The following is a 13,513-nucleotide window of genomic DNA, read 5'->3' as shown; positions in this document are numbered from 1 at the left end:
CGTTTTTTAAAGCCCTGTAACTTTTTTCCTATGCAAATGCATCACTAAAATTAGTGAAAAAATGAGAGACCTTTTTTTGTAAAGAATTTACTTTCCTACGTGACACCAAAAAGGGAAATTTGAAAAAAAGAATTGTGTGTGTCAGCTCCGACGCACGACTGGAGTTTACTCCTTAAGTTCGATTATCTAAACATACGCAAAAACAGTTTATCCAACTGAAAATATATTATACAAGATTAATACCATATGAAAGGGTAAATTAACAAATTAATGAAAATAATATACATATATAAATATATATATTCATTTTATATACATTTATTATAACTAATCGGCGAAATATTTTACATTAAACTTTTCACAATAGTCAATTTCAGATTTGCACAAATATTTAGTAGTACCAAATAATCCAACCAAATTAGAAAGTTGCGCACCAAAAAAGTAACGAGGTCATTCATCAGTAGATTTTACCTGTCATATTTTTCTTATACTCGGCGCCTTATACATTTATGAAAATCGATTCTTAAGGAGTAAACTCCAAAAATTTCGATGATTTACTAAGAAAATAAAGTTTTTTTCAATGATTTTTAAATGGGAAAGGGGACCCCCATGCGCCAGCTCATCTGCTCATTTTTGGCTAACAAAGTAGTTTTTTAGTATATTTACTTAAAAAAAACATTTTTTTTATTTTGTATCAGTCTAATATCTGTATAGAGTAATCCTCTTACAGCGCAGAGATTTCTTAAATTATAATTCTGTAGTGTGAAATTTATAATAGTTTGTCAAGCCTATGGGAATGTTCTATATTTTTATAAATCACAACCCATTTTTATCTTTGTTAAATTGATATATTTCTTCACAAACAACAGTAATTAATTTATATTCTTAAAGAAACGCTCATAGGAAAAAATACATGCTCACTCATCTTAAAAGTCTGTTCTGAGTGACGTCTGTTTTCTTCTTTTCTTAGTGTCCTGTATTTATATTGACACATATATCAAAATCGTATAGAAAATACTACACCAAACAGTATGTACATTTTTAGTGCGTATCTACGATACGCTACAAGCCCATAATTAGTTTAGCGTACTTTGCACTTGTTTCAATTGTGTAATATTTATTAATAATATTATTTAAATTCATGTTCCTAGATTTGGAATTGTTAAAAATGCGTATTTTCGAGAATACTCCAACGCGATTTGCTATAATGCGGTCCGGATGTGACGCGTTGAGGGGGTTTTACTGCATATATTCATGTATAGGTTTGTAGAGCTAAATTATATAAACGAGGAAAAACCAAAATCCTAAGACGAAATCGGTGATAGGAAGTAAAAATAAAACAATTCTCGTGGGCAACGCTTTAATAATTAGAATAGGCAATATACAGCAAAAAAATATTTACAGAAATATTATTCACTAAAAAATATTGCACTGCAAATACTTGGGAGTACAGCACACAAATGTAAACTAAATAAAACCAAAAATCTAGCGACACTAGATCATTTAAACGATTATAGAACAATAAAATAGCAACACTAAACGGCAGTTATTCAAGTGCTCAGACTTGTCAACGTCAGTCGATAAACATAAAATTTCCCGTAAGTTTATCGGCTAAGCAAGCATCGAATTAACTTAGAACCACTTATAATGGAAGTAGAACTTACCAAAGTCTAACATAACATTAAGGCCGGACGAGAGTGAAAACTTAATTTTGAGTTAGCGTAAGAGCCCGTTAAAGATATTCTAGATTTTATGATAAATTACGTTTTACTTGGTATAGTTTTCTATGCGAAAGTGTATGTATTTTTATTTTGCCGTAGGCCTTACACTGCTTTCTATGTATTTATTTGTATGTAAAACAGCTCCGTGTTACTAAAAACGTAGTATTTTATGTAATAGGAAGCAAACGACAGGACACTCGGCGGAGTCTCGCAAGTGCGTTGCCGGCTTTTTAAGAATTGGTATTGTAAATTGTTACGATTACCTTGTCTATGTATCTTTCCAATTATCGACATATCTTTTAAACGGGCGCATCCCTTTCAGTATCTTTAGTAGTTAGAATATTTCTAAATTTAATGTATGTAAAAACTTTACCATTCTATCTAGAGAATTGCGTTGTTCTAGAAAACTATACCATTGTATAAAAAACATCAAGCACCTGTCAATGGCTGACATTTGACGTATACTTGACAGAACGTAAAGTTGATTTTTGTATGAAACACAATTCATAAGTACAATGCCTTAGGCCAATGTAATATTCCTAGGATATGAAGGCGGTTCAAATCAAATTTCTTTGGTACCTACGCAACTAAAGCCAAAGGGAATTTTGATATTTACACTAAACCTAACTAGAAAGGTTAAAAAAAATTAACCGTAAAAATTGTATTATCTTTCATTAAAAAGTAAACTTTATTTTTTACCGAAGAGGGTAGATCAAATTATCAATCGATATAAATCAATTAATCAAACCATATAAAAATAATCATTTATCACTGCTATAAATTTAGACGAAAAAATTATAAAGCCGATAACTGACTAACAGTTATTCAACAGAATCATAATAAGTCACATATGGGTTACTTAACACATGTTAATGGCCCTAGATTTAAGATTTAGAAAAATTATAGCAGAGAGGATTTGTTAATAACTAAATATAAAATATTAAACATTTTCTAACAGTGAACTTTGAGACTATACAAATCAAGAATTGCCAATATTATCATGACAATTAGGATTTTTAATCTCCAATCTCCAAGCAAGAGATTAATTTCTGTGCATTGTCTACAATAACATAAATATAAACGCCATTACAATTTACGAAAATTCAAATAATTAAAAAAAAACATGTGTGTAATTCCCTAGTAAGTCAAGTCGATATAAACACTGCGATAAAAAGAACTAAAGAAATATTTGCTGAAAATAGTAATACAATCTTGACCACAGACAACAGACAATTATTGAGTTGTTAAATAATTCAAAGTCTGTGATCATTCCATTTGGTTTTTTTTGACTAATTTTATTATTCAATTCATTTTAATAAATATATTTCAAATGTAATTCCATTTTTGAAATTGCACTATGGCTTTTATTTCGAAATATAAAATTCCATTTTTGAAATTAGAACTAAACTGTGCCTACAATTCAAACGAAGTTGTCTATGACGCGTTTATCAGCATCTGCTATTCACTTGACTCACAGCGGAACGACATTTTACACTAGCGCTGTGTGTGAACCGGATAGTTTCTGATTTTTTGAAGAGTTCTTATATTGCGAGAGCGGCGGATCGTTTGTCTCTGTTCTTATTCCGAGCGACCGTTCGGGCCTTGCACGCAGCTGTATTTTGCAAATGCTGGAAATTATAAAAACTAAATTAAAGTACTGTCTGTATATAAACATTTCATTTGAAAAAAAAACTTTTTTTTAATAGTTTTTATAAATGAAGGATATGCATAATTTGCATTTTACCATTATAATTCTTCTAGATTCATGAGATTGGCAAAGTTTTCACTTCAGTCTATCATTGTCCAAAGAATTTTACAATTAAACGATAAAAATTATGTAGGATCAAATTATCGAAAAAAACTATTCCTTGAACTTTAAATTACCGAGGGGACCAATTACCATTCAATTTATCGAGTATTCATTGTTTTTATACTTAAATAAAAATCAACAGGGGAGCAAGAATGATGACAGCGATGCTTAATAAAATTATTGGACAAGATTATAAAAATTTAAATTAAAAAACCTCAAATCAACTCACACGTTGCAACTTATTCTTCCTCGAGTTGTTATGCGCCGGCGCAGCCACAATCGGCGCCTGCGGATCCAAACCTAGGGCTGCCCTTAGCCTGCCGCAATGAGGCGACAGGGACTGCAGTCCCGCGCCCAAGGCCGCCGCTAGGGCGGAATAGGTCGCGCGACTCGACCAAGTGTCGCACGACACACTTTCCACGCCGATGCGCACTCGCATCTCTGGCACGTCGCCTTCCTGGAATCAACATCGCATGCATGAAGCAATCAAATTGTACTTTTAAAAAGGGGCCGTTCACAAAATACGTCACACTGAAATCAGCTTTTTTTGACCCCCTCCCCCCCCCATTGTCACGCTGTGTCACACTTTTTGTGACCCCCCCTAGAAATATTTCGTCACAAAAACTAAGCCCCCCCCTGCTGAGTATGATAAATTCTAAATGATAGTAGGCAAATTCTGAAAATTAAAAACATTTATTTAAGTAGTTATTATAATAAAATTTAAATAAATTAATAAATATCTATCATAACGAACATATAAATAATAAATAATATTTCTATTATTCAGAAGTCCAAGGATTTAAACGTTACTCTCTCAAGTATTGGAAAAACAAAGAAACCCGTTGTGACGGATCGCAACGCCGCTAGAGTCGCGCCACAGAGCTAGCGCTCATGTCAAAAAATAATAAACGGCGAACGTCACGCTGCCCTATACCCCCCCTCCCCCCTTGTCACATCTTGTCACACTCAGCCAGACCCCTCCCCCCTTCTTGTATGCGAACGTATTTTATGAACGGCCCCATATTGACAATATCTGTTATTTTGTCTCGGAGACTTATCTTTCTCCATCATCATCATAACACAACTTACCTCAAAGTACTTAAGGATGTCTCTAAAAGTGGCCCTCTGAACCTTCCTATCCCGTTTAGCCCTAAATTTATGGGAGTCCCGGGCCAGTTCTTCCAGCCGAGGCATCACCATCTCCACCCACTCCTCGTCTCCTTCCTCTTCGTCATCCGTCACGCGTTCGTACGCGATGGCCACCGCACCGCCGGCAGCCATACGCACCTGAATATAGAATAGGTTACTTAAGAATAATTAAAAAAAAATACAATTCAGAGCTGGTAACGAGGAGGACATACCTCAAGACTACAAGCTTCCAGTAAATCAGCCAAGCGGGCGAAGGAAGGAGGATTATCCTTGAGCAGGGCTCGGGCGTGGTCTGCTTCAGTGAGTGCCAGCAGCAAGGCCCAACCGTCTATGGCCGCCGCGTGCCACGCCCCCTCCTCCACTATAGATCCCGATACTTTCACGCTGCCGTCACCCTGAGAGAAAAACTATTCTTTTTGCAGGACTCGATTTTAGCCAGAAGCCCACCATCATAGGTGGGCTGTTCGAAGGCGGACATTGAGATGGGTGTTACTAGTTTTAAATTAACATAATTTTTAGTCAGCCCTAACCATCAAAACACACGTGTAAATGTCGCAGCCAACTAGCTTAATTAGCCGTTTAACTAACGGCATGAAAGATATTCAACCATAGGTTTGTTACGTTACAGATTAAAGATTTAACATATGACATACAAAATATTTCTTTTAAAATTAATTTGCTTGATACAATTTCACATTATTATAGTCACTACACTCTTCCATTTTCCTTATTGTTTTTCATGAAACATTGAAAAATACCATCAAAGTTGTGGTTTGCCGACGCCATATTGTTCGAAGAGTTTCGAGTTTGAGATTGGCAGAAAGTGGAAGTAAATTTAATTTAAGAGTCAACAAAGTGTTTAATCAACTGGCTGAATATCATCCAGGACGTTAGTTAAACGGCTAGGCTGTTAATTGAACGGCTAATTAAGCTAGTTAGCTGTGACATATTTGAAAACGTCGTCCTATTAGTTTGTGAGATACACGATGGTTGAAGAATCTTTAGTTTATTTAAAAACATAAATAAAAGACTTCTAAGACTCGGATCGATCAACAGTATTCAGATGTACGGGAAATTAACATTTGAGAAGTGTTTTTCAAAATATAAACGAAATATAAACAAATAAACACCAAAATGACGTTATATTATATTATAGTTATATTTTCCGATACCAAATATCTATGACTAACTCCTGACGTTTCACGTACGAGTCATTAAACTTGCGACCTTGAGACGCTCAAACGGAAATGTATTTGGAAAATACCTACGTAATCTTTTGTATGCGTTTTCAATTATCAAAACTATATGGACTTTTGGTTTAAATTCAAACACATTGTTATTACTATAATTTACACTTTTTCAACTATTATTTGTGCTTCACAATATCTATACCAATATTATAAAGAGGGTTTTTTTTTAAATAACTGTAAAACAAAACAAATGAATTCGGATGACTTCTGGTCATTTATCTGTCTGTCTCGCTCGCACTTACAGGTCTTATGGAGATGTGTAGTGATGTACCTAACAATTGTATATCGATAACGGGATAGGTACGATCGATATGCTTAATAATGTCAGTATTAATAGGATATTCGCTTTTTAGTTTTTATTTCTGAGGAACTGTATATCGTAATGAGGTTTATATTTTCCACGGTTATATAGTATCAATAACGAGATGAGATAACTATTACACAGCGGTAATGCACATTTAAAGACATATCAAAAATAGTAATTATGATATTTATTATTAATAACTGTTTTGAATACCTTCAGATAACTCCCGCTAAAGACGGTCTCAAATAGCCGCATGACCTCCAGTACTTCGGCGAGGTCATCTTCCATCAGATAACAGAGGATGGCCAAGGATGAGCAACACTGGAATATAATATAGAACTGTCTTTATACAAGAATAAAAAAAATAACAATTTTTTTTTCACAATTTTAATATTTAATTGTCACAAACTAATATAATAATAACATGGAAACAATGACAGTTTATTTTAATAGATTCGACCTCAGCAATTTCCTGTATAAATATATATATATATATAATATAACCTGTATAAATTATTTTAAATGGCAATATTATAGAATTTACTTCCTTACCATTAGCTAATGTCACATGTGGACCTGAGTTTATAACACACACTCGTGCAGTTAATTTACCCTTCATGAAGAAAGTTAGACCTAAAGTATTCTTGAATTTAAACTCTACATGTGAAAAGGCAAAAGCAGAAACTATTTTTAAATAACAGGGGCAAATGGGGCACAACAATGGACACTGGATCCCAATATCAAACCTATAGCACCACTCGTCTTCCTTTTGATATGAATCAAAGGCACAACTACGAGTATCAGTCACTTGTACACTACAAAAGTAACAGTAGAATAAATATAGTATATTATTGTTATATGTACCTCAGTGCGTGTGTCTAGTGAGGCAGTCTTGTCAACAGCGGCTGCTGCCAAAGCCGGTCTCACCTCTTGCATAAACCCTTCCACACCCTCTTCACCGACCTGCAATTATTGTGATAAACAAATGATATAATATGTATAGATAGTTGTGTAATCTAATAAAGGCAACGAAATTATGTACAATCATACAAAATTCCATTCCTAGTGATCCACTGATTTCCAAAGTCAAAATATACTGTTATTGTAAAATCCTACAATGTTTCTATTACCATTTTAGAAAATATATTATTTATATTCTAGGCATAAATACATGAATATTAATTAAAAATTAATAAATAGAAAGTTAAAAAGGCTCGCGAGTGCGTTGCCGGCCTCTTAAGAATTTGTACTTTCTTTGTAATTTGTATTTTCTTTCTGTATTGCAATGCTTATTCAATATGGACAGCACCAGCTCTGTGGTCACCGGTACTACAATTTACCAGGAGACTACTTAAATCTTTAATTAGCACCTGTGCAGTTAAACCCCATGTGCCAAGTCCCTACTCCAAAGGGAAGCCAAATATTAAGTTAGTCTTATATTTGAGCTATTTATAATTTTACGGATATGTATATGATTATTGTGTTAGTGAAAATATCATGTAAAAATAAAATTAGTAATATGTGTACATATAACTACTATTTTTTATTACATTTATATTTATAGAAGCACCTACAAAATCAACAATCAAACATTTATTTTTTATCTCATTAATCAAACTTTTGGGAAATCTAAAACAAAATTATATTAACACTAAATTACCTGTAACGCCAATATTGGAGCAACAGCAGCAGCCGCTTTCTTCTCTCCATCCTTTCCTCGTCTGAGAGCCTTAGTAACGTGGTCAGCCAAAGTAGCCCTTTGTCCGCTCAAAAGCACCGCCAAGTATCGTCTTTGCAAAGCATTCCGTAATGAAACCAACGCAGAAGCACGTGCTGCATTCGCTCTAGCGCTTAGAGCATCAATTATTTCCAAGACTTTCTCTTCAAATTTCTCTTGCGCTTCACTCTCTGAAAGTGTTGATTGTTTTTTTCAATAAAACTAACATTTCTGGTTACAAGAATGGTTTAGACCTATAACTTAAAATAGGAAAATACATTTTTCCAAGATATGAAAATGCTTATGGTATTAATATATAATCAAGTCATTTGCATTGGGTTTGTAGTGTATGTAGACAATTCCAAAAGTCAATCCCAAGTCAACACAATCCCTTATTAAACTATTGACAGTGTTATAAAAAAAAATGGTGTCTTTGCAAAATTTAACTGATTTATCTGCATATATGTAATTCATCACCACTTTTGTATGCAGTATTAAGCTTTAGATATTTGGCTGTTATCACATTGTCCTTCAACTTAAATTATGATAAGATAAAAGATTAACCTTGTCCAGCTATATTAATTTATTAAGCATCCATTGTCAATGTCATTGTTGGCGATTCATCTTTCTATCAATCTATTTATAAGACAGATTTATAAACTTCCGCCTTGTATAATGTAAAGGTCTATACAACATACACATTACGCTGAATGTACAAGAGTACAATGTAAAATAATAGAAAGTTAAATATTAAAACATGTTTTATAGTCTATATACAAGTATTTTGAGATATACTAAAAAGATTTCAGATACAAAGAATGGCACTACATTAACAGTTTTTGTTTTTCAGACTAGACCTTAGTCTGTGTGCTAGTTTCTCATCATTTATTTTTATTCCCATGGGTCCAAATATAATGATTTTGAATTGAAGTATGAAATCATTTTATTATTCCTATATACTTAACAAAAACAATTTTCAGAGGTATGACTGAAATAAATTGTTAAGTGTTGTTAAATTCAAAAGAGTCCCTGAATAAGGTTTAAAAAAAACACTACAACAAGAGAATTTGTACAAAAAGAAATGGTAAATTTTTCTCTATGTAATGAGACAAGTAGTAGTAAAAAATTGTTTCAAGTGACATTTTCTTATCTTAAAGGTGCATGCAGCACTAGTACACAATATTTTGCAACACTGGTGCACAACATGTGCTGATTTTACTGATGATATTACAGATCCAAAAACTGAGTCAAAACAATTTCTAAGACTAGAATATAGAATTACAGATAATACTTTGTTACAAAATCATTATTGTGCAATATACAAAATACAACCTACATTAAGTAATTATACAATTTTTAATAAAAAAAATTAATAATTAAATTTTAAGGTTAGTTATTAGACATATTTTTATGTATTATGTTATTTGTTTTGAATAAAGTAAATATTTGTAAGTAATGTATTTGGACATTTAGATTTTTTATAGCGGAGCCATTACATCTTAGTTGAAAACAGTTTTACATTAATATTATAATAATTATATTAAGCACCATACCTGCTTCATCATGGATGCTTCTAAGATCTGATTGCCCCGAGGTCTCTGAACAGTTGTCATTTGTCATATCAATCCCTGCATCCTCATCTGAAGAGTATGGAAGCTCTGTTCTTCTGTGCTCTGTAATTAATATTGAATTGATATAATGGGAACTGAGGTCTCCCCATTATGTGGGTGTAAACATAACTGTTTATCATCATTACAGTAACAGACAAAAACCTTTTTACTTAAACTTATAAGAATTCTGTATAACTTTCTTCATTCTGTATGACTTTAAATAAAATGAAAATCAGATGTTTTATATTTTTTTTTGTTTCATTATTAATTAAATTCAGCTTTAATTTATTGTAATTTTAATAATTATCCAAAAATATTCAAGATATATTTTTTTAATGGTTTTGTCTCTAACCATTAAACTGATAAAACTTACATAATATTGACATGCGTAATCTACCAGGTAACAAGGTCGTACTTGTATAAAATTTTAACGATTATAAATAGCTACAATATGTCACTAGTAAGGTTACTTAGACGCATGTTATGAAATAGTGATAGTAGTGTTACGAGTAACTTGTGAAATGCGGAACCACATAGACTAGATCGATTTCTTTGTGCCATGTTTTCTGATGTGCTTTGTATTTATTTATACGTGGACTGTCATTAGCAAGAATATTGCGACCACAAGGTCGCCGCGTGATCTCATTTTGAAAAAATTCCAGCACACTCATGCAACTTTTGCTCTTTCCATGGTTATCATGGGATAAACCATTGAAACTTACCGAATTTTCCTTTTTTCTTTCCTTTAGGCATGTTGATTTTGTTTCTCGACGTACAACCACTAACAAAAAACTAAAATTCACTATTTATTTTGCTAAATTTCTCACTTAATCAAGACGGAGAAAAGTTTAATATATCAGTTCTTATAGTATAATTGAGACACCAAATGGAACATAAAACTAAAATTTCAGAAAAACTTTTTAACATGTTTTTAGCCGTGTTTCATGCACGCGCGCCTCCACTGATTTGCGCGATTTTCGTGACAACTTGTCAATTTAATCCGCCATTTTGCGCATGCGTTGTGAAACATCTTGGTGTTGCCAGTAAGAAGAAATATGAATACCACTGAATTTATTTGCCTTAGATTTCCTGTTTATTTCAAACTGACCCAAATAAATCAGAGTCGATTGAAATATTTTAAGATTTTAACGGTCTTAAAACACCACTAGTTTGGGGAATTGAAGGCATATATGTATATAGTTTTATAAAAGTTTTACTTGCAAATCTGGCAATCTGTTGTCAAAATATGGCGCAATGCTTATACTGCAGATATTATAAACTTGGGAAATTACTCTGAATCATCAAAACTGTGTTATTAAATCATTTTGTGCAATTCGGTAAAGAGAAAGATTTATGGTTAATTTAGGAAATTTTAATTATTTTTATTTACGGTCTATTTACTTTTTTTATGATACAAAGATTAAAAAAAATAAGTTTTTCTTTCTACTGTGATTTTGCTCACTTTGGAGTAGAGAGAGATAAGACCCATGGAATACAAGTAAACAGGCGTTGATCAAAGATTTAATTTGGCGCTTGAAAAGAACGGGGATACTGGTGGTACTTCTCACGCTCAGCATTTAGGTATCGCAATACAGATACGAAACTCTGCATTATAGAAAAGTAATACGCTACGACACACACATAAATGTTTATTTTTTTCAATTATTGTAATATCTTTCATAATGTTTGTAATAATTAAAATATAATGTGCTATGGTTTAGATGTAATTCTAAGTTATTTATGTAATGATTGTATCCAAGCCGTTAATATATATTTGATAGATTTCAATATGATTTGTGCGTTTTTAATAAATAGGTATGTTTTGATTGTTTTGGGTTAAATTTATATTTTATATTACTTTTAACACGTTTAGCTTTGTTGATAGAGTCTGAATTCTGCCTAATGCCGGCAAATTAATATTTCGGATTAATAATAATTAATACCTTGGTACTTAGTTGCAAAATAAATCGATGAAAGTGAATAAGAAATGTGTTGATTGTGCAATAATAATAATAAATAATTATTTAAAACAAACCTTTACTATTCGTTATAATTTAATTCGTAAATTTTTACATAAATTTTGTTTTTCACATGCAAGACAATTTAACAAAAGATTTATGGCAGAACACAATTACACACACGTTTTTTTTGTAATTCAGAAATGTCTTGTCCTCCTTAAATATATTTTTCTCTTTCAAGTAACAAAGGAACACAAATTTGGTTGTCTTACTTACAGTAAATTTACAATAACTTTAATACATATGACATAAAAATAACGTAAAAACCGCTGTATAAAGTCGCAGCACCATTTCTTTGTTCCTCTGGTGTTTCTTCATTATGCATTTCCTTCCATTTTGCCTTACCCTGATTAGACCCAGACAATTTGCCAAATCTGTATTCTGCACACTGAATCGTAACCGTTGGAGGTATGCCAAGGAAATGAAGCCTAGAGCTCTTTTTCCTAAATGCAAGGGATCCTCTCATCTCTTCCATCTCTTGTCCATTTATGTACCAGCGAATTTCTGCTCCCGGTGCACCACGGCAATATGCTTGCATTTCGTCATCTTCACCAAACTCCTCTGCCAATCCTTCTAGAATCGGTTTCCTGTGCTTATGACCATGCACCTCCATGTAACCCGTACGTGATTCAAACTGGTAAGGCGGCACTTCTTTCTCGATATCACACTTGTAGATACCCGTGGCTTCTTCAGTCAATGCACCCAGCCTGAGGCGGCAAGCTGTTGGTCCACAATGAACTAATTCAATTCTTCCAACTCCCAAAATCGGGAACGATCTCGTACTTGGCGCAGCACCAGGTTTATATCTGAAAAATTCCGTGTTCCCCTTGAACCAGTTGAGCAGAGTGAAGTTAGCGTCGTATCGGCACTCAATTTCGATTTCATCTTGGCCAGGTGGCACTATGTGAGGGATGATTAAGTCTGTGATATTAAATGGGCGAGACTCGACAAGCACGCTTGCGAATAAGACAAATGCGATCGCTAGCATGGTGTTGGGACGCGCGCGCGCACGACACTGCTCCCTACGACTCTAACGCGATCTTAATTAAACAGTTTATTAAACTCCAACACTTAACCGTTGAGCTGATCCCTCGGGATACGACGAATTTTTTGTATTAATTGTTAGACAAATGTATAATTGAGTTTCGCCAAGGGTGGCTGTTAATTTGGGGTCTCCCTAACTGTTTTGAATTATGGCCGCTCATATAGAATTAATTTACGATTATTATATGTGTAATTTTATTCTTTTAATAAGTATATCTAAAAAGTATGTAAATTCTCATTGAAAAGTCCTTTTTGACTCCAAGTCTTTAAACACCTGTGTGCCAACTCTACTTGTAAATTGCAGCGTTGTAGGATTTGTCAACATCAGCAGTGGAGGGTTGAAGGTGGCAGCTCATTGTCCGAATCATCTCAAAATTACGCCTTATGTGTCATTCATTTTGCGAGATTAGAGGCACGTTTTGCCAAGTATGTTTCCAATTGACAATACCATGACACCTATGTTATATTGGCGTAAAATCACAGATTTCAATAGGACTACCATCGACCGCCCATTAGCTAAATTTGAGTATTCTTTGAATTAAAAATTCGATCGGAAAAGGCAGTAGAAGATTTATTTATTTATGACTTTTTTCTATGCGTACTATCTATGTTGTACTAGATCCCGATAGAAAAAGAAGATGGAGGCAACTTCCTTTTCACTGAGCCTATTATGATAAAGATGACGACAAAGCTTTCATACGGTTTATAATTGTAATCAATCTCTTCTATATATTTTTAATGTGATTAAATAAACTATTAAAATCTTTTAATTGGAATGACCTAATTTTACAAACGAATGAATGATTGTCTTTGGTTTAGAGACAGTTATTTGTGTGTTTTTTATGTTACAGGAAGTAGAGGGGCAGGGAGATCATCTTATATTAAGTGAA

At 33.2% G+C, this 13,513-nt stretch overlaps 2 protein-coding genes across 2 annotated transcripts; both read right to left on the bottom strand.

Annotated features, from left to right (window-relative positions):
- Positions 1–1,346: 1,346 nt before the first annotated feature.
- On the bottom strand, positions 1,347–10,547 carry LOC110997861 (interferon-related developmental regulator 1). Its single transcript, XM_045632365.1, has 9 exons — positions 10,284–10,547; positions 9,505–9,624; positions 7,895–8,142; positions 7,099–7,197; positions 6,448–6,555; positions 4,893–5,075; positions 4,621–4,818; positions 3,761–3,988; positions 1,347–3,349 (listed from the first exon to the last, which is right to left on the bottom strand). The coding sequence occupies exons 1-9, from the start codon at positions 10,312–10,314 to the stop codon at positions 3,263–3,265; spliced, it is 1,302 nt and encodes a 433-aa protein (XP_045488321.1). The 5' UTR covers positions 10,315–10,547; the 3' UTR covers positions 1,347–3,262.
- A 1,087-nt stretch (positions 10,548–11,634) lies between these two features.
- Positions 11,635–12,608, bottom strand: LOC110997883. Its single transcript, XM_022266243.2, has one exon. It carries the CDS (start codon positions 12,565–12,567, stop codon positions 11,803–11,805), a length of 765 nt encoding a protein of 254 aa, XP_022121935.2. The 5' UTR covers positions 12,568–12,608; the 3' UTR covers positions 11,635–11,802.
- Between the last annotated feature and the right edge of the window lie 905 nt (positions 12,609–13,513).

Source organism: Pieris rapae, chromosome 19, assembly GCF_905147795.1.
Source record: "Pieris rapae chromosome 19, ilPieRapa1.1, whole genome shotgun sequence".
Classification (NCBI taxonomy): domain Eukaryota; kingdom Metazoa; phylum Arthropoda; class Insecta; order Lepidoptera; family Pieridae; genus Pieris; species Pieris rapae.
The sequence above is the reverse complement of the archived record's forward strand: the minus strand, read 5'-3'. Positions and strand labels throughout refer to the sequence as shown.